The sequence below is a fragment of the Mustela nigripes genome, chromosome 14 (genome assembly GCF_022355385.1).
Source record: "Mustela nigripes isolate SB6536 chromosome 14, MUSNIG.SB6536, whole genome shotgun sequence".
Classification (NCBI taxonomy): domain Eukaryota; kingdom Metazoa; phylum Chordata; class Mammalia; order Carnivora; family Mustelidae; genus Mustela; species Mustela nigripes.
In genome coordinates, this window is record NC_081570.1 from 41,106,186 (window position 1) to 41,132,356 (window position 26,171).

At 37.3% G+C, this 26,171-nt stretch overlaps 1 protein-coding gene across 7 annotated transcripts in view; it reads left to right on the forward strand.

Moving 5' to 3' along the window:
- The window catches only part of OSBPL9 (oxysterol binding protein like 9), a 168,419-nt gene that overhangs the window by 90,184 nt on the left and 52,064 nt on the right, over positions 1 to 26,171 (forward strand). For 5 of the 7 annotated variants that reach the window (XM_059374718.1, XM_059374720.1, XM_059374716.1 and 2 more), the window contains exon 4: positions 3,135 to 3,211. In XM_059374718.1, the coding sequence (XP_059230701.1) occupies positions 3,135 to 3,211 (77 nt within the window). The other 2 variants (XM_059374721.1, XM_059374722.1) reach the window with 2 other exon arrangements.

A 26,171-nucleotide genomic window follows, 5' to 3' on the forward strand; every position in this document is an offset into this window, starting at 1 on the left:
CAAGCAGACTTTGTGCTTGAGCTAGTGTTGAGCTAGTTGTGGGGTTAGATCTAGATCCTGGGACTGTGAGATCATGACATGAGCTGAAACCAAGAGTCTGATGCTTAACCAACTGAACTGCCCGGGTGTCCCTAAACCCTTTTTTTTTTTTTTTTTTTTAAATTTAAGATTTACTTATTTGAGGGGGAGAGGAGGCAGAAGCAGAAGGAGAGAGAGAGAAATCCCAAGCAGGCTCCATGCCCAGGGCTGCGGAACCCAGTGTGGGTTCCCAATCTCTCCACCCTGAGATCATGACCTGAGCCAAAGTTAAGATTTGGGTGCTTACTGACTGAGCCACCCAGGTGTCCCTCCTTTCTTTTTTTAATTGGAACATTTACATACTTCATTTACACTTAATTTAATTGTTGGTATTTTAAGGTTAAAAATTTATCATTTTACCATACATTTTCTTTTTGTCTTGCATATTCTGTTTCTTTTATCTTTCTTTCTTGTCAAGTTTTGGATTATTTTTCATTATTGAATTTTTAAATTTATTATGTTGTAAGTTAAATACAATCTTTTAGCGATTACTCTAAAAATTGTAACAAATCCTTCAGTTGCCAAAATTTAATGTCAATTGGTAGTTTTATCTTCTTCCTGAACATTGCAGAACGTTAGAATTCTTTAATTCCATTTTCTCTTTCCCAGTCTACTTGCAATTGTTTTGTATTTAATTGTGTATGTATGTATTTACAACATCACAAGAGTGTATTTTATGTAGTTAGTATTCATTTAGTTTTCCCCACATACTAAACCATTTTTTAAAAAAAATTTTAAGTTTTTATTTAAATACCAGGTAGTTAATATTACAGTATAATATTGGTTTCAGGTATACACTTTAGTGATTCAGAAATTCTATATAATACCCACTGCTCATCACAAGTACACTCCTTAATCCCTATCACCTATTTCCCCTGTCCCCCACCCACCTCCCATCTGGCAACCATCAGTTTGTTCTCTCTGGTTAAGAGTCTGTTTCTTGGTTTGCCTCTCTTTTTTCTCCCCAATGCTTTGTTTATTTCTTAAATTCCACTATGAGTGAAATCATACGGTATTTGTATTTAACTGACTTACTTCACTTAGCGCAGTACACTCTACTCCATCCATGTCCTTGCAAATGGCAAGATTTCATTCTTTTTTATGGTTGAGTGATAACTCATTGGTATGTATGTGTGTGTGTATATATTCTTTATCTGTGCATTAGTTGATGGACACTTGGGCTTTTCCCATAGTTTGACTGTTGTTGATAATGCTGCTATAAACATTGAGGTTCATGTATCCCTTTGAATCAGTATTTTTGTGTCCTTTGGGTAAATACCTAGTAAAATACCTAGTAGTGCAGTTGCTGGGTCCTAGGGTAGTTCTGTTCTTAACTTTTTGAGGAACCGCCATAATGTTTTCCGGAATAGCTGTACCAGTTTAGATTTCCACCAATAGTGTAGGAGGCTTCTCCTTTCTCCACATCCTTTCCAACATCTGTTGTTTCTTGTGTTGTTAATTTTAGCTATTCTGACAGGTGTTAGGAGATACCTCATTGTGATTGGTATTTCCCTGGTCATGAGTGATGTTGCATCTTTTCATGTGTTTGTTGGCCATCTGTATGTCATCTTTGGAAAAATGTCTGTTCATGTCTTCTCACTTTTTAATTAGATTATTTGTTTTTTCAGTGTTCAGTTGTATAAATTCTTTATATATTAATATACTTTGGATAGTAACTTTTTATCAGATACATCATTTGCAAGTATCTTCTCCCATTTCATAGATTGCCTTTTAGTTATGTTCATTGTTTCCTTCACTGTGCAGAAGCTTTTATTTTGATGAAGTTTATTTTTCCTTCTGTTTCTCTTCAGGAGACATATTTAGTCAGAAAGAGATTATTGCCAGTGTTCTCCTGAGGATTTTGATGGTTTCCTGTCTCACATTTAGGTCTTTAATCCATTTTGATTTTATTTTTGTATATGCTGTAAGAAAGTGATCCAGTTTCAGTCTTCTGCGTGCTCCTGTCCAGTTTTCCCAACACCATTTATTCAAGAGACTGTCCTTTTCCCACTGAATATTCTTTACCACTTTGTCAAAGATTAATTGACTGTATAGTTGTGGGTTCATGTCCAGGTTTTCTTTCTATTCCCATTAATCTGTGTGTCCGTTTTTGTGCCAGTACCATATGTTTTGATCACGACAGCTTTGTAATATAACTAGAAGTCTGGAATTGTGATGTCAACTTTGCTTTACTTTTTTCAAGATGTGTTTGGCTATTTGGGGTCTTTTATGTTACATACAGATTTTAGGATTGTTTGTTCTAACTCTGTGAAAAATGTTTGTGGTATTTTTCTTCTTTTTAAATTTAATTTTATTTCTTTTCAGTACTCCAAAATTCATTGTTTATTGTTTATGCTGATAGGGATTGCATTAAATGTATAAATATGTAAATTGCTTTGTTTATTTTAACAATATTTGTTATTCCAATCCATTAGCATGGAATGTCTTTCCGTTTGTCTCCTTTTCAATTACTTTCATCTGTGTTTTATAGTTTTCAGAGTACTAGTCTTTCACCTCTTTGGTTAGGTTGATTCCTAGGTTTCTTATGGTTTTGTGTGCTTATTATTTTTGATGCTCTGTTCTTTCCTGCTTCTGCCATCTTGCATCAGACATTATCCATGTGTGCATGAAGAATACTTTGTCGAATTTTTTTTAATGAGTGTGCTCTCCTGGAATTTACAATTCCTCCAGAAGAAAAGTGTCCTTAAATATGAGGCTTATCTTCTGGATGTTTGTCTTCTAGATTTTGTCCTGTTAATTCTTTACTACTTGTTGTTTTCTGTTGTCTCCAGTGAGTTATTTTTAATAATTATTCCAGCTTTTCTAGTTGTTCTCAATGAGAAAGGAGCTTGCTATTATTGAGCATAATTATTCCTTTGGTTGTAAACTGCTGCAAGTAGATTGCATGTTTAGAAAGGATAGGAAGTTGAACCTGTTCAGAAAATGGTGCAACTAAAAACTTTTCCTGTTAGTATTGAGGTTTAAAATATTTATTTTCAAACATGAAGCTATATTGTAGAAATTAACATTTCAATTTTTATAATCTTTTATTCCAGCTCGTGATGCTGATGAGCGAGAGAAATGGATCCATGCCTTAGAAGAAACAATTCTTCGACATACTCTTCAGCTTCAAGTAAGAGTCTTTACATGGCTTCTGGATAGTGCATTAGTTTTTTTTTTGGTTTGTTTTTTGTTTTTTAAAATAACTGTGATAATGATGTAATAAAACTTATTTCTGAATCGCTTATTCTTACCTTCATAGTGTTATATAGTAAAGTTATAAAGCATTTTCTTGTGCTTTCTATAGGGTAAAATACTGATTTTTATCTTAAAATAAGACGGTTCAAGGCAATATTGAATATGAAATGCTATGTTAAAAAATGCTACATTAAAATGCTATGTTAAAAAGATCATTTTTAAATTTAGTATCAATTTTAAATTTAGTATTTTAAATTTAGTTGGTTATTGATAAAACCAAATTTTGCATAGATAAATGCTAAGAGGTTGACTACCTTTTCTTGTTACAGGATTTGGCAGTTACCATGTGTTAGGCAGGAATCTCTGGGATGAAAGTAATAGGGGGGAGAAAAAAACCCAAACTGGTTTAAGTAAAAAGTAAATCTGGCTGAGTTGTGGTTTGAAGTAGGCACTTCACCAGTGTCTTGAGGACCCAGATTCACCATTTCTGTTTTCATGCTTCTTTCCTTCTGGGGTGGCTTTATTTTTAGATGGGTTCTCTTTGTGGTATAGTAAGATGGTAACAGCTGTTTCAGCCTCCCATTATTGAGATATATAACCTGCTATTAGGAGAATGCTTTAGGTGCTCCAGTCCACAGGAGGCTGTTTTTCTTCCTGGACCACCGTAGGCCTCATAGGATTAGTGCTGATTACCTAAACTTCAGTCATTTTCCTAATCCTGACCAATCACAGTTTCACAGTCATATGTTCACTACAGTAGCTGGGATGTTATGTGCTTTAACACTTATGTTATGGTCCCCACCAAGCAAAGTCAGAATAGGGAAAAAGAAGATGCTGGGTGACAAAAACAACAAATGTCTACTCTGTCATACTGAGGATAGTTTTCCATGTTTATTCTTCAATGTAAGAGCTTATATTGTGTAATTGGAGGATGTTGTTTTAATTATTTTGAGTGATTGAATTATACAAAAGTGACATTTTATAACTCTTTTTCTCTACTTATTTTTGTCCTGTACCAGGAATTGACTTGATTAGACAAGGTGGTTAAGGTGGTGTAGGGCATCCCAGGTCCTGCAAGACTGTGAACTCCCATCTCTTGAGAGTATTCAAATAGAAGTTTAAAAAACATTATTCAAGGATGTGGTTATTAAGAGACTATAAGAAATTAATATGGAGTAGAACTGGGAGATCTGTAAGTTACTCTTTGAGCTATGCTTTTTAAAAGCAAGTTCATATTTTCTAAATTTAGTCCACTTAATAAATAAATGTGGCATCATTTCAGCAAATTTATGATTCGGTATGATGTTAAGTATTTTAAGAATCCTATTAGCCTGGGGCTGCCTGGTTGGCTCAGTCATTTAAGTGTCTGCTTTTGGCTCAGGTCATGATCCCAGGGTCCTGGGATTAGCCTGCTTCTTCCTCTGCCTGCCACTTCCCTTGCTTGTGCTGTGTGTGTGTGTGTCAAATAAATAAATAAAATCTAACAACAACAAAAAAAGAATTAGCCTGAATGTGGCAGTGTAGATTTCCTCCATGGTTGGTGAGACTGACATTCAAGTCTCTGGGATCTATTCTCAACTTGCCTTTCTAGTCATTTCTACCGTTACATCTCCCCATCGGCTTTTTAATAGAGTGCTGCTGTTTACTTATCTTTTCTGGTCTCCACATTCTTGCACATGATGTTCTCTCTTTCTCTCTGAAATGCCATCTGCTTCCATTCTGCCTTTGTATACCACCCTTTTTCTTCAAAACCTGGTTCAGATCTGACCTCTTCTGTGGAGCCTCCCCTGACTGACTCCACTCTCCCCATAGTCCAAACTCAAAGTGATCTCTTTCTCTTCTTGCACAATTCACTAAGTCCTTATCATACTCTCTCTCTCTCTTTTTTTTTAAAGATTTTATTTATTTGACAGACAGAGATCACAAGTAGGAAGAGAGGCAGGCAGGGGGGCGGGAAGCAGGCTCCCCACCAAGCAGGGGGCCTGATGCAGGGCTCGATCCCAGGACCCTGAGACCATGACCCGAGCTGAAGGCAGAGGCTTTAACCCACTGAGCCACCCAGGCGCCCCCTTATCATACTCCTTTTGTTTAACTTTGAAAGTATGTGTAACTCCAATCTCTCCAATTAGGATTTGGACTCCTTAAGGTTGGGTACCTAATTTGATCCAGTTTTGGAATTTCTGAGCTTTTTCTCAGAAGAAATAAGAAGAAAAGAAAAATTTAAAAAGTCTTAGACTCTGATAGCTTTGATATTTAACATACCCTTGTATGAGAGAAACTTTATATGTATTTTTCCTAAAGTTAATGTATACAGGAGATAGGACACTTAGAAATATGTAATCAAGTGTTAATTTGATTGGCAAGTAGAGTCTCCTATACTTGGAGAGTAGAGTCTCCTCCCACAAATAGGGAGGTATGATGAAGAACTAGACTCTGGAGCCCAGATGTCTTGGTCTACATTCCAGTGCTACCACTTATATTTAACTCTTTACATTGAACTTAGTCTATGTTTCCATATCCTCATCTATAAAATGAAGATAATAAAAGTACCTGCCTTTATAGAGTTGTTTTGATGATTAAATGAGTTAAATGCAAATTTGTTGAAGTCGTGCCTACCTATAGTGAGAACTTGGCAAATGTAGCTGTTGTTCCTAATGAAACTACTCTATTTCCACTCTCAGTACTTCACATTCTGAAGAGTCAGTAGCTGTTAGATGAAGAAATAATTAAAGGAATTAACAAAGAAACATGATGTATAGGTTGCTTTTCCATTGCTGTTTATTGAGTACTTCGAGATGTATAGTGTTCCATTCAGGCACTGCAGGTAAGTGCTCATGGAGCTTTCTTCCAAATGGGCATGAAGGGCATTTACATGTCTTCCTTTTCCATTGAATTTCATCTCTGCTTCAGCCATTAAACCGTACTATGGCCTTGTTATTACTGAGGGCTGCACTACCTCCAAAATACTGAATTTAAAAGTATTTTCTCTTTGGTCACAGTTTTATCATCTTCATCCTCTTATCACTTCTGAACTTTCCTTCTCTCATTTTGGTCTGAGTGCCTCTTCTCCATTTTTCCTGGCCATTTAGTACCTTTCTATTTTGCCTATGTCATCCTCCAGTATAGACCTTTTATTTGCTTCTTCAAACCGATTTTGCTACCACCTTTAGAATTTTTGTCACTGGATTTTGTACTGTGTGCCATTTCTGGTCTCCATTCCCCAGGGCCCCCCCATTGTCTGGTTTCTCTGTTTCTAGTACTGTTAGAGGTCATAATATTAAGTGGCTGTATGTATAACAATTTAAATTTTGTCTAACTTTAATTGGATTTCTGTAACTATTTAATAGTCTTCTTATCGACTCCTGGGTTTTTATTAAATCCCCACAGTGGAATATTTTTTTAATTAGTTTTCAGTATCTAATATGGCCTGCTCCCTTCTTTATAGAAAAAGGTCTTGGGGCACCTGCGTGGCTCAGTGGGTTAAGCCTCTGCCTTTGGCTCAGGTCATGGTCCCAGGGTCCTGGGATAGAGCCCTACATTGGGCTTCCTGCTGAGCAGGGAGCCTCTCTGCCTGCTGCTCTGCCTACTTGTGATCTCTCTCTGTCAAATAAATAAACAAAATCTTCGGGAAAAAAAAAAAGTCTCACTTCAGTAGTTCTTAGTGATTTTACCTATACTTATTTTTTATGCTTTGCATATTTCAAAGAAAAACATTCTTACTCTTTCCCAGAGTTAATACAACACCCATACTGTGACTGCATGATGTTTCCTTTGAGACTATGACCTTAGTCCCTCTCCCTCCAGTAGCCCTCAACCATTTTCATGGATTTGGCCAAAATTTCTGTGGAGGTGACTCTTCTTTCCCTCCACACCTCCCCTTCTTTACATATACATCTTTTCATATTTAGCTTTAGTCCATACTCTTCCCTTGTGGATTTTGCCAGTTAGATGGCTCCCAGGAACTCAACCTCAGCATGGCTAAAACTGAACCTATCATGTCTCCTCAAACCCATCTCTTTCTCTCATTTTTCTTTTTCTGTTAATGACGTTGTTATTCTCTGAGCCATGAAGTTTGAAAGTTGAGAATCCTTTTGGGTGTAATTTCTAAACTGTCAAACTATGTGTGTGTGTGTGTGTGTGTGTGTGTGTGTGTGTGTTTAGTAGGATCACTTATACTCCTCTGATGTTCACTTTGTCATATAAGTTGCATCTTGCTAACTCTCTGGTGCCCTTGTAATATTTCCTGAATTTATTCTCTTTATCTTAATAAAAGAGTACCTTGAATAAATGACCTCTGGGCATTTTTAACAGTGAAAAACCTTTAATGATTTACATTTGTCTGTAGGATGAAGTAAAACTTATTAGTGGATTTCAGGCTCTCTTTGATTTGATGCCAACCTACCTTTTTCACCTCCTGTTCTACATGTTTCTTGTTCCATGCTTCTACTCATGCTACTCTCTCTCATATCCTTACCATCCCAAGTCCTCAAATTTGCCTCTGTGTGATTAATTCCAGTCATTCAAGACCCAGTGCACATATTACCTCTTCATTTTATCTCTTTCTTACCACTGTAATCAAAAGCAGTCTCTTACCTCTGTAACCTCTGCTGTAATTTCCCCTTCTGTGTAGCCCATATGGCAGTCTGGTATATAATAATAACAGTAGCAACTAATACTTGAGCACTTCTTATGTGCCACAAACTGCATGGACTTTACATGCATTATCTTACAATAATACATTATTATATAACTCATTGCCCACTTGAGATTATAAACATTTTTTTATAGTATTTTTTCCATTGCACCTATGCCAAGCTCAACAGGCCCTGACTAACCTTCTGAATATGGTTTAAGAACCAGTATATTATAATAGAAAATCTTTAGAGCCAGGCTGCCCAGTCTTTGGGTCCTGACTATGCCATCTTATTGGATGTATATTAATGTGGAATAAGTACTTAATTTCTTTTAAACCTCTTTTAAACCTTAGCTGATCTTTAAAGGTAAGTAGTTGTGTTAAGATGTGTTAAGATGTTATAATATTACTAGCACATTACACATTACACATTGTATGGTGAAGGTAGTCATAAATATTTGTTCCATTCTTCCTTCCATTCTGATTGACAGTAAATCCATCTAGAGCATGTCTTGTACCTTTTCCCTTTCCTACCATCTTTCCTCTTTTCTTTTCCTGTTCTCACTCTTCTGTCGTTATCTTAAGATTTATTTTTTTGAGAGAGAGCATGCACACACACATTGGAAGAGGGCAGAGGGAGAGAATCTTTAAAGCAGACTCCACGCTAAGCGTAGAACCTGATGTAGGGCTTGATCCCAGGACTTACGAGATCATGACCTGGGCTGAAACTAGGAGTCAGATGCTTAATCGACTGAGCTACCCAGGCACCCCTTCTATGGGTATCTTAAAAATGCAATTAGGATAGTCTGAGAATGGGAGAAGACAACTAAAAAATCTTCTCTCCTTTCAACTCCTATGGAACTCGATTTTCCAGTAGTCAGTCTAAACTTGTATATTAGCTTGTGTTATCTTTTCATGCATTTACACCCAACTAAATAGGACACTACTTGTAGAGGTGCTTTTGAGCTTCTTATCTTACCTTCCTCTTAGCCTGTAAGAAGGCTTCAGTGGATATTTGATGATACTGATTAATGGAGGCAAACCTTTCAGATTCTTTATTTGCCCTACTAAGCTTTAGTATGAACTAAATGCTGAGAGATTGCCAAGCAAAGGAATTTATCACTGGAAGAAGATAGGATGCTACATTGTGTAGGTTTTGCAGTATCATCCTATATAATACAAAGTATAGTGAAACATAGCAGCTTGCCTGGATATCATACAGATGTATAAAGAGTTGTATAACCTTCAGTAAACTTGGGCCTGTTTTAGAAGAAAATTCTTGGAAGCTCAGAATTCCAGTGTTTCAAGTATTATATATACAATGTTATTCAATGTGGGCAAACAAAGCTAGGTATAAACTTCTTAGATTTAAAATCATGCAGAACTGGGGCGCCTGGGTGGCTCAGTGGGTTAAGCCGCTGCCTTCGGCTCAGGTCATGATCTCAGGGTCCTGGGATCGAGTCCCATATCGGGCTCTCTGCTCAGCAGGGAGCCTGCTTCCTCCTCTCTCTCTCTGTCTGCCTCTCTGCCTACTTGTGATCTCTCTCTATCAAATAAATAAATAAAATCTTTAAAAAAAAAAAAAAAAAAAAAAAAAATAAAATCATGCAGAACTAAATTTACATCCAAAAGAAAATTGCAAGTAAAATGCAAATGAAACACAAAGCAATAAAATCTAAATTGACATTTATTTACTGTGATAAATGATATTGCCTTATAAAAATGGTCACCACTTACAATGTGAAAATGGTACAGACTGTTAGGGTATAGATTCTTTTTAAGTTTGATATGAGTACACTACTGTGGATTATGACTGTCATCTTGCCATTTTTCTTTGTTCTGACTACTGGGAAACCTTCAGTTGTATATCACATCCTATGAGGTTGTTTGACCTTCAGTTCGCACTTACGTCATTTTCATGGTCAAGGCTCTTCTGTAACAAGGTACTTGTACTTGGTGCCAACTTGATCATAAACAAAAATGGACAATGAAATAATTTGGTACCACTTGGATTTAAGGTTGTTACTGAGATGACTCAGTGTGCGGTTACACAGATTTCTATAGGTTATCAAAATGAAAACATAGATGATTGTGCTAGATATTTTTTTAGATCCCAGTTTAAAAACCTTCATGTGGATGTATACGAATTGAGTAGTGTAGACCTTTATACTTTTTGGTTTTATGCTGTAACTTAGTTGATACTCAAAAAATTTTTATACCAAATGGCTTCTCTAGTAGTTGTTTTGGGCCAAGAAATTGGACTATAATTGTTCTCATCTATATAAGTTTATTATGTAGGCCACTGTAGACTGCATCTTAGGTGGCTATCAAATTGGAATTTCATTGCTACTGTCTTGTAATTTTATGATTTTTGCCCTTTGTCCATTGGCTTTGGTCTTAAGCCCCTAGAGAGAGGGAACATGATACCTTGTGTAAGAATATGGATGAGGGAAATAGAGAGGGCTGGTAGAAACCTCACCAGAAATGCCCCTGAATCTATGAGTAAAACATCATCATTCATAAAGGAAATGTGATAGAATTCAGGTGGCAAATCATTATTGAAGCTAAAAAAAATAATAGAGCCATTTTGAAGTCCTTTTTTTTTTTTCCCCAAAATTGGATCCTTCAGTTAATTATGTACCTCCCAAATTTCTGTTACTAGACAAACACAAATTTAGTATTTAAGGTATGATTTGTTAAGCCACTTCCCTGAAGATTAGTGTTTTGAGCATACATTTCAATTTTTCAATATATAAAGATCTGTTTAATACCGTTGTTTTCTCCTGCCACCTCAAGATTTTGTGTCGTGTAGAAAAATAAATGTATTTTGTTTTTCTCCCTTGAAATGCTTTGTTATCCCAAGAAAATGATTGCAGTATAGATACGTCACTTTTTCCACAGGTAAAATGGCATAGAGAAGTAGCCATTTACTTGGGTTTCCTTTAACAAAGGAAAATTCCCTAAGGGTTGTTACCATTGTCTTTGGTATTACTGAGGGCAGGTGAATTTCTGGCTCCTAAGTTGGAATTTAGGATTCTAGGATTCATTTTTTTATTCAGTTCTTTTGTTCTAGTGGTGGCCCATCTATCTTGAGCTCTTGGGAAACTAAGAACAAAAAGTCCAGTTTTATAGCTGCAGAGCTCAGTCCTAGTATAAAGTAGAAAATAAAGATCATAAGGATCGAAAGAGGAAAGATTGAAAAAAAATGAGGATTGGAGTTTAAAAAAATCGTGATAATGATATAAGTCATGCTTCTAAAAAATTTTAAACTATGCGGAAGTACATAAAATAAAAACAGTAGTGTTTCCTACACCCTTTCTTTAGAGATAAACACAGTTCTCATTTGTTAACTTCCTCTTGTAAAGTTAGAGGGCATAAAAGTGGGAGCATTTAAAATGAAGAGTAATTATGTAATACAAAGCCATCTCACCCATCTTATGGCAAGGAGCTATGTACTTCCACCAAAATTGGCAACTTGTGCTGTTTTTGCTGTTTTTAACTCATGTGTTTTTAATAAAACCTGCAAATTGTTTCAGGAGAAAGTTAAGTGACAGGTGCTGGATTTTGTGTGTGAAAAATGGGGCAATAGTACCTAGTATAAGTTTAAAAATTAAATGGTACTAAAAGGCTCATGCATTAAAACAACAGCGTTCTGTCTCTCTGCTTTCTCTGTTCTGCTTGCTAGACTAGCTGTTTTCAGCCTTTTTGTTTATACTGCTGATTTCATACTACAGTACCTGACATTTCATTCTACTCAAGAGACCTAATCACCTAATGCATATCAATCCCAGTGTTGAGGAGATATTACCGATATATTGGTGAACAAGGCAGTACACTATCATAGCCATTATGAGGTTTATAGAGGGTGTTTGTTCTAACCTTGAATAAAATAATTCTTCAATTTGATAATGCATTGAGAACTGCAAATAAAACAAACTTTTGGAACATGGTCACCTTCATCATGAGATGATAAGGACTGCTTATACCATAGGACAAGTGGTATTTTTATTCCATATGGCCTGAGTGTCTATGTGGAAATTTATTGGCTAACTTTAGTTTTGAGACTTCCAGGTACTGATCAGACAAAATAGTAGAGCTACATATCCTCCTTCCAAGAGTTGTCTTTTAATGTTATCCATTCCAGTCATTTGGCCAGAGTTACAAAGCAAATTCATAAGGAGACTATGGATTTTTCCTCTTAATTACTGCCTTTTTTGTGCTACCAAAAGTATTTGTTGTCTCTGTGAGGTGACACCAGAGCAAAATGTGATTTATAGGTAAACATTACTGGGCTCTTTAGCAGAAATAATATTTTTGAAAGTAATGCATTAATTCTATTTGGTTAAAAAAGTTTTTCATCTTAATAGCTGTAGGTAAATGTGGCCTATTTTTTGCTTGACTTTTGCCAGTTGAAAGACCACCTCACCCTGAATCTTAATATTTTTATTTTTCTCAGGTTGTTTTTGTACTTTTTAGTCATCCTACTGTATTCTTCTTTATCTTGAAAAAAAGCAGAAACAAGCACTAATATAATTTAATCATGTAATAGCCTTAGTTATGTAGTCCAAAGAGAAGTATTGAAGATTTTCTTTTTGATACATACATTGGAAATCAGTTGTTATATATGGGTTTAAGACATTGGTCCCTTAACTTTCTTCTGAAGTAAATTACTGCTCAAGTTGCCAAATTTGCTTAAAAGTCCTATAATTTCTTGGGATAAATTGGGTAAAGTTGCCTCATAGTGTGCAGTTACTTTTCATGTTAAATGCTACATCTTAGGGTGCTTGGGTGGCTCAGTGGGTTAAAGCCTCTGCCTTCGGCTCAGGTCATGATCCCAGGGACCTGGAATCGAGCTCCCCTCTCTGCTCAGTTGGGGAGCCTGCTTCCTTCTCTCTCTCTCCCTGCCTCTCCACCTATTTGTGATCTCTCTCCGTGTCAAATAAATAAGTAAAATCTTTAAAAAATAAAAAATAAATGCTACATCTTTATGCATACTAACATTATACAAGGATTAGGAAAACGAGAACTATATGTCTATAACAGTTACCTCTGCATGAAACTGTGAAAAGGTAAACTTTGCACTTTAGCTGTGACCTCTTTATTTTATTTAAGATTTTATTTATTTATCAGAGAGGGGTGGGGAGAGAGCAAGCACAGGCAGACAGAATGGCAGGCAGAGGCAGAGGAAGAAGCAGGCTCCCTGCTGAGCAAGGAGCCCAATGTGGGACTCCAACCCAGGACGCTGGGATCATGACCTGAGCCGAAGGCAGCTGCTTAACCAACTGAGCCACCCAGGCGTCCCAGCTGTGACCTCTTTAAATGGGTAACTAGAACCTAGAGTTTTATATATGCAGTTGAGGAAGACTCAGTTGTATTAAGAGGCCATCATAAATAATATACTCTTATTGTCATCACCCCTAATCTTTTTTTTTTTTTTTTTAACAACACAAAGTATTATTTGCTTCAGGGGTACAGGTCTGTGAATCATCAGTCTTATACAAGTCACAGCACACACCATAGTACATACCCTCCTCAATGTTTATAACCCCAGCCACCCTATCCCTCCCCTCCAACCCCAGGCAACCCTCAGTTTGTTTCCTGAGATTAAGAGTCTCTTATGGTTTGTCTCCCTCTCTGGTCCCATCCTGTTTCATTTTTTCCCTCCCTGCCCCCCACGACTCCTTGCCCTCTTTTTCTGATTTATTTATTTTGCTTAGCATAATCCCCTCTAGTTCCATCCACATCATTGCTAATAGCAAGATTTGGGGTTTTTTGATGGCTGCAGATTATTCCATTGAGTATGTATGCATGTATGTATGTATGTATGTGTATGTATATGTTATATATATGTGTGTGTATGTATACACCCCCCATCTTCTTTATCCACTCATCTGTTGATGGACATCTAGGTTCTTTCCATAGTTTAGCTATTGGCCATCACCCCTAATCTTAACACTTAAGCCTATTAATAAAAACTAATGATAATTGGGTCTGCTAAAATTTTACTAGAACTTTACTATTTACACTATTCTATAAAAAATGACAATGTATTAGATTTTGAAACTGCTGATTCATGATGATGATGATGATGATGATGATAGGTGATGAGGAAGACACTTTAAAAAAAAAAAGATTCTTTGGTAAGCACTGTTAAATACGAAGTCACTGATGACCCCTCATGGGTCTCTCTGTCTAGATGGGGAGATAAGCACATGAAGGACCTGGTAAGCAAGAACGATATAAATAAGTATTACATCTTTTATGGACTCAAATAGTTTATTATATAGACAGAATTAGAGATGTAGATTTTTTTCCCCTGGCCTGGAGAACTGCTGGATCAGCCAATATTGAATTACATCTTTTAGGCAGCTCAGGCACAAAATTAACTCTTGGAAATGCAGATATTAAAGGAAAACTTTAAAAGATATTTGTGGAAATGGTTAGACATTGACCATGTCCATTTGGCCATGAGAATATATGATAGGAATATGGAATGATGTATTTTTCTACATCATTGTTTATGGTTTAATTGATATTTATCATATAGTTGATGTTTATTTTCAGAACCTGTTACCATAGGAAATCCATTATTGAGCACTAACATGTACCAGGCATGTGGCTAAATATTAAGGATATAATGTTGAACAAAATAAGATCCTTTCCTTATTAAGTTTACAGTCTAGTGATAAACATTAATAAAAGAATAATGCCGTTAGATAGGAAGCAGAAAAGTGGTTGGTGGAATTGACTGCTGGGGGGCCATTAGGGAAATTTGGGGATGACAGAAATGTTCTGTCTAATTGTGGTGATTACATGTGTGCATACATTTATCAAAGTATATTGAACGGCACATCTAAATCATGTTTTATTATATGTAAATTATTCAATAAGGTTAATTAAAGATAACTCAAATACACATAAAATTATAGCTGGGATAAGAAGAAGAATTGCAGGGGCACCTGGGTAGCTCTGTCAGGTCAGGTCAGATCCCTGAGTCCTAGGATTCACTCCCATGGGAGCTTGCTTTTCCCTCTACATCTGCTTGTGCTCTCTCACTATCTCTGTCACTATCTGTCTCTCTCTAAAATAAGTAAATAATCTTAAAGAAAAAAAAAAAAAGAATTGCAGGAGCCATGAGAACATATGACAGGGGCCATGAGAATATAGGATAGGAAGAATTCACATACGTGGGATGGACAAGATGATGAATAGATGTAAACTGAAGAGGATTGGTATCATAGGAATAGTGTAAAAGACAGAAATAACAGCCTTTGCCAAGGCCCTGAGGTTGAAAAGTCCATAGCAAATTGAAGAAACTTGAAAAAAGGTCATTGTGTGTAGTGCAGTAAATGAGGGAGTGGAAGGTGTAAAATGGAGCTAGAGAATAAATAGGGCTAAACTTTGTAAGCCATATTAAAGACTGAATTGTATCCTAAGCACAGTGGAAAGCAGTTGAAGTTCTTTAATTGGTTGTGGTAGGGTGTGATGAGGGAGTAATGAAATTGGCTTTGGAAACCAACTACTGTGACTCTAGTGTTAAGAATGAATTGGAGGAACTAGTGTGGATTCAGGAAGTTTACTGCAGGAGGCCCAGACCTAGGACTGAGTGGTCATAATAGAAGTGGACAGAATGGAGAATGTATTAAGGAGGTGAAAATGATGGAACTAGATGGACTGAATATGGAATGAGGGAGGCATCATAGACTGCTAGGTTTGTGGTTTGCATATTACAGTAGACAATAGTGGTTTTCATTTACTGATACAGAGGCAGTACTGGAAGGCCATGCTTTTGAGGAGCAGATGTGGCAAGAAGAGAGTGCATTTGGTATTTGGGCATTTTGAAAAAATTTACGTAAAACTGTAGGTATCTTTAACCTGGAGTGCAGCAAGCATTTATTGAGCCTTCCGTGAGGTGCAGACCAGGCTAGTTGTAGGGGTTAGTTAATAGAGCTACAAAAATTAGATGCTTAGGAAATTAGAGTTGCAGATGTATAAATGACCAGAAAAATAGTTAAGATTAAAGAAAAGGAGATTGTTCTCCAGAGCAGTAAGTTAATTATTTATGTCTATGATTCCCTGCATTTTGGGTGAGTCTCTGTTAAGGTCCTCTATGCCCGAATTTTTTATCTAATTTGAAGTTCTGCCATTTAGTTTCTTGAAGCCAATATGGACTTGGCATCTTCACAAGCCACCTACATGCCTTATGGAGCTGTGGCATAACAGCAGACCCACGAAGTTTCCCTGATTAATAAAACAGGGCACCCATGCTTTTGTTTACTGAGAAAATATCCTCCCCTCCACACCCGCCCCACTCGACACAAACAACTTTCCGGAAGTAACCAAAAGCAGTTATCCAGATGAAACTTGGTTCCACAGCTGCCAGAATTTTAGGGACAGTGAATTAAAAGTCGGTGGGTGTAGGTGAAGCAGTTTTTCGTCTTCCCCGGTTGCCACGTTATCGGAGTTCCCGGGGCTGAAGTTCTGAAGCCAAGCAGAGCTCCCTTCAGCAAGGACCTCCCTTTCCTCGGGAGGGCGTGAGCTCTGCTGGCAGTAGCTGCAGGTCAGGAAGCACAGGTCCTGGTGTGGGCTGGGTGCCCAGCCCACTGCCCCCAAGGTGAGCCCTGGGCTCCCTGAGGTGGGAGCCGGGGTTGGATCTGGACAGGGCGAGCTGGGCTTTCCCGGGCCCACCGGCTGCTGCCAGCCCCTCCCGCTCCCCTCCCACCCCCGCGGGTGGCCCACTCGCTCCCTCTTCTCCACCCAAAATTGGCCTAACGGCCAATCGTCAGTCGCTACCCTCCTTTACAGCAGGTGACCTATGGCCAATCGCCAGGGGTTTCTTTGCCAGGAGCCGCCAGGGCCGGCCAATCGGTGCGGTCCCTAGGCCCAGGCTGGGGGTGGGGCAAGGGTGTGGGGGCGGGTGGGGGGTGTCCCGGGGAACAGGCTAAACCTGAGTGGATCGACTTCACTGCAGTGTGGGGGATACGGCCCGAGGGAGAAAAAAGGGGTGCTCGGAAGCGGCCCCCGACTCCCTCCCCTGGAGGCACAGAGGGCGGGGGCCTTGGCGAATGGCTTTCTTGCTGGCCACTTGCGGAGTGAGTAGACCCTGAGGGTCTGGGAAAGGGGCCGGCCCCCACCCCTGAGTCCCCGGGGTCCCTGCTGCCTGGCCCGGCCGGGCTGTGGCCGCGAATGTCGCTCTCTCCCTGCCTCCTTTCCGCTGCCCTCTGGGGTGAGTAGGACGCCGTGGCCACACAGGCCCTCTCTTCTTGGGGAGCTCTTCTCACTTCTTCAGCCAAGATGGGTTGGAGGGTGAGGCTAGGGGCCTCCAGTTTCACGGAGAGGTCATTCGCCACCAAACCAGACTGGAAGAGGGCATCTCTTCCCCTTTTTTACATTTTTGTGGAACTCACTTTCCTTTTCGAAAGCTGTCTCAAGCTATAAACACAGAAGTTAAGCTTTCCCGTAATGTGAAAGCTTAATTTTGACCAGTTGCCCATTAATAGAGTCTCCAGTTGCAGGCCAAACATTTTCTGTTTTATTTTTGGCACTGTGTTCTTCAGCCTGGCGTAGTATTTTTGTGTGTAATAATAATAGGTGCTATTATTTGTGAGTCTGTGTGCGGGGAGGGGAGTGGTTTCACGCTTCTTGAGTAGCTTGTGCAAGAAAATAACTGAAAACTTTGGAATAGTGTGAGGTTCTCCTAAAAACTGGAGGGAAAGGTTTAGATTCTCAGCACAGCTCAGTTGTGGAAAGTTGAGTATAATGTATAGAAAGCCAGTTTGAATCATGCATTTTTTTCAGCATTCATACTGTACTTCAACAAGTATTTTTGTTACGAGGGAGAAATGTATTAAAGCAGAAAACTTTTTGCTCATTTGAAGTAATACTTGGTTTTGCTTGTCAAATTGTTTGCTTTTAGCTGTGTTCAGGAAATTAAAAACAAATCAAGTAATTATTTCTCCTAGTTTTTAGCAGAGTTTAGGGATGTAGTCACAGTTTTAAGAGCTTTTGTAGTGAAATTTAAATTGGAAAGTCTAGTCCACTGTTTGTGAATCATCTTTCAGAACATTGCCTGTATTGAACTGTGATAAAGCCCTTTAGTGAATATTGTCAACATCTCATTTTCTTAAAAGCTTTTTTTTTTAAACTTTCCTTTTTGTGCAGCCCAGCCAGAAGCAACTTAGGTAAAAATACTGTGTCACCTTTCCTAGCTCAGGGAAGACAGAAACCACCAAAAATCAGACTTTTAGTCTGAGAGCTTAAATGAAAAGAATTATTGCAGAGAAACCAGATTGGTTTCCAAAGTGTCCTGAATTTGTTGACAGAGATGGCATTATGCTTGAAGTACCCCTCAATAAATACTAGGCTGGTCACATCCATTTCGATATTTCGTAAGTTCTAAGTGGTATTTTTTTTTAGTGCAAAAATAGTAGTAATCGTAGTAGTAGTAATCTACTCAAACATCCCCAGATGATAAGAAGATGAACAGAGAATTTAAATTTGGTTCAGCCAGGAAAAAACATTGCGATCCAGCCATATTTGTTGGTTGGAAAATCAAGCAGTTACATGGTTTGCAGTCTATTGCCTGAGAAAGATAATATCAGGCTTTTATTCTGGAAAGCAAATTCTAGGGTATCCCCTGGGATATATCAAGTTTTATTAGTATCTAGACCTTGTATGGAGTGATAACTGATGTTTGTGAGGATTCTATAGAAGAAGACAGTTTTAATGATTACTATTATATGGTTAGCCTACAGATTATATTTAGGAAGATTTTTCAATAAAGATTTAAAGTATCTCTCCTTAAGTAATTGAAGTTCCACCATACGTTGGCAGTTAGTCATTGAAAGCTATTTTCTATCTTCCTTATTTCCCATGTCCAGTCACCAGATCTGTTATATTTGCCTTAGTAATATCTATTTGATTTATCCTTTTCCCATGAGATAATAGTTTAATTCAAGCCTCATCATCTCTACCTAGACTTTTCCTTCTAACTAGTCTTACTCCTACCTATCTTTATCTCCAATCAAATCAGACTGAGTCATTCCTGTGCTTCACAGTCTGTTTTGAATCCATTTGCTAAAGTCAGTTGCCTGTCAGGTCCTTCAGGACCCTTCACAACCTGGTCCTAATTTCTCTCTCTTTAGTCTGAACTCAGCTGCAGGTGCTCTACCCAAGCTATCCACTCCAGCACTACGAACTATTAATCATGTAGAACATGACTTAGCCTCTCAGCTCTTTATCCTTTCACAGCCTTTCCCCTCTTGCTTGGAACTAGAATTGCTGAGAATTCTAGCAAATGATAAACCTCCAGTTCTTCCTCAATTTAACATACACTTCATATGTTAACTTTTTCTTTAACGTTTTCCTACAGGCAGAGCCATTTAGAGTTACTGTTGACCTTTGTGTGCTACTATAACACTTTGTTAATCTCTCTATGGACAGCATTTCACCAGGTTGTATTGTAGATTTTTTGTTCACGTGTCTGATTCTTGCATTATACCCTAACCTCTAGAGGTGAGAGGTCTTTACTCATCTTTGTATCTCCAGGGCCTTTGTCTGTAGTTCAGTGCTTGGCACATAGTAGGTACTCACTGAATGCTTGTTAAATTATGAAAATTTGTGACTTAATGATGTACTTAGTGTGCAGACCTTTATTTCACTTGTACTGGAGTTAAGAAAACTAAGGCCCCAAGCTCTCTGGTTGCTACCACACCTAAGACATGGGATTGGAAAAAATGCTTAGAAACAATATTATAAATGGTGAGCAGATTCCCAGGCAAACTCTCTCTGCCCCCCAATCTCTGTGATCTCTAATATGGTTTAAAGAATACTAGCACTAATTAGTTCTACTGTAGTTAGTATTATAGGAAGTCAGAACATGTTGCTTGGAAGGGGTGAAATTTGAGCTCATTCCAGATTAGGTAATGAAATTATATTTGCTGTTTCTTTGAAGACCATGGTAGTACTTGGTACATAACAGATATTCAGTGAATATTTGTGTCATGAAGGAATGGTTGGTGTGTGTGTGTGTGTGAGAGAGAGAGACAGAGACAGAAACAGACTTGGCCTTTTACATTGGAATTCATTTATTTCTGGAGATACCTCTAAGAACTTCGCTTTGCTGTATTTACCAGGCACCCAATTTTGTTTTTTCCAAAATGTGCCACTTCATTCAAGTTATCCTGCTTAACTTTGTTGGTTTGTTTGCATTCTCTGCATTCCAAAACATATTTTAAAATCTCGTTGTATTGATATTTCTCACTCAGTTTCAAGGTTACACTAAATGATAGAGTTTGCTTGTGTTAACATTCTTTGTCTTACTGTGCAGCACTTGGCTTCAGTAGGAACCTGTAAGTTCTTGTTTTTATTTAAATGAATTACTACTTTTATTAGAGTAAAGGAGTGGACTCCAGGTTTTTCAAATGCCCTAAGGTATTTGCTCACCTGAGGAACATGGTTATTTACCTGGAGATACTGGCTTCACAGACTCCTAAAATTGGAAGGATCTTAAAGTTTAATATAACCTCTACCAATTTTTCTTTTTAAGATTTTATTTATTTATTTGAGGTTAAGGAGAGAAGACAACTCCCTGCTATGCAGGGACACAGGGCTCAATCCTGGGTCTCCAGGATCATGACCTGAGCTGAAGGCAGGCACTTAACTAACTGAGCCACCCAGGCACCCCTAACCTCTCTCTATTTTTATAGTGGAGAAAACAGTCTCAGAGAAGTGACTTGCCCAAGGTCACACAGTTAAAGACCAGAATAACTAGGATTAGAGCCCAGTAATTCTTGCTCTTTTGACTCTAGGGAGAACTTGGGTGCTACCGTGCTGCTGCTCTTCATCCATTGCTCTCCTCTGTCCCCAAACCTTAGTAATTTTTCCAGTTCAGCCACTAATTTTTATTTCCACTAATTCTTATTTCCTTTCAGAGTCAGCATCTGGATATGAAAAATAACCATCTTTTTGTGGAAGATATTGTTCCTCATTTGGCTTCCTTCTGCTTTCTAGCCTCTTTGCGCTTATACTGACCCTTAGCCTGCGAGTATGCTTTTTCTGGTTATTCTCCATTTTCCTGCAGATTCCTTCTTTGCCATTCTTTGCTCTTTGCTCCAGGAGGCAAACCTTTATAGCCATGTCACCTGAAGTTCTTTCTCCTTTGGATTCTGGTTGGGGTTAGCCAATGGGAGGCAGTGACAGAAGATGGAAGGAAGAAAAGAGAGAACTCTTGGGGGTATTTATTCCTCTTGGTCTTCTGTTTTGATGTGTTTTGAGCAGTGGCTATGTACTATAACTAGAGTGTCCTTTGAGTACCTCCAGGTGGTCCATGGTAACAGTTTCCTTCCTTTTCTTCCAGGCTTAGAATGGTGAAGGCTTCCTGCTGTTCCTATTTCCTGGGTACCTCAGCATCCCTTGTTAGTTTACCTAACCCTGCTTTCATTTCTGTGGCCACTTCATTAAAGAGAAGTTGTACTATTCTATTTCATTATGCTGTTTCCAGCCTCCATCCACTGCTATAATACTTTCCCTCTTACATTTCTGTCCACATCTTGTACTTCACAATGATGTCTCTGTGAAACTTTTCTCATCCCTTCAACTTTGTCCTCTGTTCTCTTAGCACTTTTCTTATAACTCTTATTTTACCATGCTTGAATCAGTTATTTTTAGAGCAGATATTTTATCTTCTCTTAGAGATTTGAAACTCCTAGGGTATAGTCTATAGCTGCTTTGTCTTGGCATCCCACATGCATCCAGCACAGTGCAATAGTCAAAAGAGATACCCGATGAATAAATCATTATTGTAACACTGAATTCCAGCCCTAGAGCAGCAGTACAGGTTTCCCCTGCTATTCGAAATTAGAGCATTCCTGTGAAAGCTTTCCTAAGTCAAAATGGTATAAAGCGAAGAAACAATTACCATTAATTTATATGAAAAGATTTTTGAGCCATCCCAGGCCCTAAAAATAACCTCTTGGGCTTTTCTAACACCTTAGGATGTCTTGCTAATCGATACACAAAAAATTAAAATAAAGTACAAGTGCTCACAAAGTTCAAAGCTATGGCAGTTTACAGTGGAGATGCTGTGTGTAATTTCCAGAGAAGGAGCTTGGTGGTGCCACTCTTGATTGTGGTATGGTACTCTACCTCTATAACAACTTGCTACAAAACAAACGCTGAATGCTTTTTTTTCTTTTTGCCCCCCGCCTTTCAGCAGATAATCCTGTCCAGATTTCTTTTGGTTAGTGAAAGCAGGTACTGATGAAGATCTTTAGTAAAAGCAAAGTGGTAACACAAACTTTTGAAAGTTGAGGTGAACCTGCATGTGTAAACTGCTCATGAGAGGAATTGACTTGAGAAGAATGAGTTTTTAGAGGGACAAGTCAATTGTCATTGCTTGGTCTTGCTTCTTGTACTGCCTGTACAATATAGTATCCTCCCTTTTACTTGGTTTCTTTTTTTTACTTAAAAATTTTTAATTGGCCATAAGAAAGTCAGCATCTGTACTTGTAATATAATAAATCCTTTAGGGTAAATGAGTTGTTTATACTTTTTTCGCGAATACACAGAATTATAATTTCTTTGATTACTTTAAGCTTAAATGCTAGCAGATAGGCACATTTCAGAATTCCTTAGGTCATTAATTTACAAAATTTTCACTACAAAACAAGCACTGGCCTTGGGGATACAGTTAAGAACAACAGTAAGTCCTGCCCTGATATATTCTAGTTAGGTTTAAACCATCTTTGTAGATTACTGACCACAATTAAACAAAACTAGGGTAATTTTATGTACACTCTGGTGGAGATGGCAAAGGGAGAGGGAGAGAGACTCTTAAGCAGGCTCCACACTCAGCACAAAGCCTGACTTTATCACAACCCAGATCGTGACCTGAGCCAAAATCAAGAGTCCGATGGTCAACCAACTGAGCCACCCAGTGCCCCTATATTATACTTTTAACAGTTTAGCAAAAACTCAGCCTGTTCCTTCTGTGTAATGTTCACTGACAGCTAAAATCAGATATACAGAAACTGTTTTTGGCATATATAATTTGAAGGGATAAAAGTCAAACCAATTAGAGTATCCTTTTCAATTCAGCATTGTTTTTGTTTTATTTTGTTTGGTTTCTTTGAGACCTAAGCTTTTAGTCTTGTCTGTTGGTCTGACTAGTTCCATCATTTAGCTCCCTTTGGGTGTTTAATTTTCAGTGTGTTCTATTTTGCTATACAGAGAGATCCAGGTTTGTCAGAGAAATATATCAAGTTTTGTTTTTTAAAGCATTTCACAATCAAAATTTTAACAGCTTTTATGCTAACTAAGATAATTCTGCAGTCTTTCAAAACCTGTCCTACTAAAATACTTAGTTTAAGGATTCATACGTTTGAATATGAGTTTCTCCTAGTTATGCTTGGAGTAAATCTCCGGTATTTACCTAAAACTTTTATTTTTGGTGGATCCTTAATAGTAGTGATAGAGACTTCTTTGCTTTCCAGAATGCTGTTAAACTGAATGTTAGGTAGTAATTTGGAGTTGGAGAGAGGAAGAATGTATATTTTTCCATCCTGTTGTAGTAAGCCACTCAAGAGCTTATATAGATCTTGGAATAAGTTAACCTGTAACTTTTAAGAAAGATGTATCCGGTAGCCTGACCAACCAAGTGGGTGAAAAGAAAAGCTTTAGCTGATTGCCAGCACCACATGGTCACAGAGTGCTTTGTTAAGAGGGAGTGATGTAGTTGTTTTTTATGAGTTTGCTTTCTTGAATGTTGAATCACTATTATATTATTGGCAGGAAGGATGTAGAAAAAAAGTTAGGTATTTTGCTTCATTTTACTGGCTATTTTTCTTCTTGGCATTTATTCCAATGTAGTGTTGATTGCTAATTTTTTAGTGCCCCCCCAAGTTTGTGCTTTTTATTTGTAAATGATGTTATAAATTTGTTATGCTACATTTTGCTTGGAAAGGTGTACCTGAGCAGCTATATTGCCAAATTTACTCTCAAGACATCTTAGGATTTTGTAGGTAATTTTAAGAGAATGAAGCTGATTGATCTTGCAAGCTCAAACAGTTATAAGACTTTTGAAAAATATTTATAAACTTCAGTTTCCAAATATTTTTATAATAGCTTATGAATTAAAATAATTGTATACTTTAAAAAATCAGACAAATGAATGTATAAATGCCCCCCTTCCTTAATCCCAGTTCCCAGTATTAATATATATGTGTCATGTGTTTTGTTTCTTGCATTTTATTTGAGCGGATTGTGTGTATAAATAAAATAACTTAAAAAAATGTAGCTTCTATATTATTCATGTGTCCATTTACCTTAATGTAAGCACCCAGTTAATATTCATTGAATTCTGATGGAGCTCTTTTCTAATATTGGCTTTCAACATTCAGAGCCTATAAACTTATGTTTCATTTAAAATAATTTTTTGAGTAATTTGTTGCTGCATTCTGACATTCAGAGGCAATCTTACATGCCTTCTAGACATTTATATCTCTAAAAGGCTAGTTACATCTTTTATGGAGAAGGAGCCTATATAATTTATTGTCCAAAGGGGAGCACTTTTGAGAGTGAGGGAGGCTGCTTATTTTCTCCAACAATAGACATAAACATGGATGACCCCAGACAAAGTAGGGTATATGGTTATGCTATTCATAAACTTAAGGTTTTTATTTGTTTTATTTGTATTTTGACAAGACTTTTTATATGACTTTTAAAAAAAATAAATTGAGTCTTTTGGAAAGACAAGCTATCAGTGATTTAAAAATAGAAAATGGTACAAATGCAAACCTTTCTTGTGCAGTTAGTTTGAGTAACCAAATCACTTTATGGAATCAGTATTTTCTTCTGTAAGTCAAAAGGTTCCATAATAGTGTCAGTATTGGATCAAGAGATCATGAAGAATAAGCAGTTGTGCTAGAGTTAATGATTTAAGTTCATGAATTCTGACACTGATATCTGTATCTGATTCCTGTTTGACAAAGTAACTCTCTTTCCCAACTATATGAGCAGTTCAGATTTGTAGTATTTATGTTTTTTAAACAGGAACTTAATACTATGCATAAACCTTTTTTTTTTTTTTTTTAATTTAAAGGTAAAAGTGATTCTATTTTTGAAGAGTTGATGTACCTTCAAAAAACAGTTATTTTATTGCGGAAGAGGACTTTCCTTATATTGTTGGCCCTTTGTTACCAAGTTAATAATTCAGTACAGTTTACCTTTTCTGAAATTCTTTTTCTGAAAATGTCATACGGAATTTTTTTTCTAATCTGTTTTCTAGAACTGTTATTTAATGAGTTGTGTATTGCTCATCTCTTTTTTATTACTATTTATTATCTTCAGAGTTTATCAAGTTCCTCTTTTCCATTTTTAAAGGAACATTGTACAGTTTAACTTATGCTTATATCCTTTTATTGATTATGGATCTCTTAAAATTGTTTTATGGCATTATCTGGTTATTAGTCAATTTCGTTTTTATCCATCAGTCATTGAATGCTGTCTTTATATTAGGCATTACTTAGGACGGGGAGATGGAGTAGTGAATTCTGGTTATTTATGATTGCAAATTATGAAGAGGAAGTAGAAAACTTACTCTTGTGTTACTTTACACATATTCTTTCATCTGTCAACAACTTTTGAGTGGTTTGTTATTCCCATTCCTAGATGAGAAAATGGTGGTGGAGAAAGTAGCTTGGCCAGATCATATAGATTAGGAAGTTGTAGATTCAGGATTTAAAACCAGGTCAGTCTGACCTTAAAGCTGTGCTCATTTTAACTACATCGAGCTCCTTCAGGCAGTTTTAAAATTACATTTTAGTGCTCTTGTGCCATGAATTCTTTTCAGATATTACTGTGATTTAAGAGAAATGTCTAACGGATTGAAGTCAAAGGAATAGTTTGAAATCCCAATTAAAGAAAACCCCCCACTTCATGATTTGGGTAAATGCTTATAAATTGGGTTAGTGTCTGTGTACCTTACTGTCTTGTCATAATCAAATGAGAAAACTTTATTAATTGTCTTGCAGAGGATCTAATACTCTGAAAAAATTTTCAGTATATAAGGTGCATCTGTGGCGAATCCATGGGATTAGAAAAAGACCTTTCCTTTTAGGATATTCTTGGGGGTACCTCGCATGCTGGTAAGATAACTATAGCCACCATGATGATAAAAGAACCTGGTTTGGAGCCTTAGGTTATCAGAACATTAACTTAAATGGAAAATAGCATGAAGTTACAGTGAAAGAAGTCATGTAGTAAT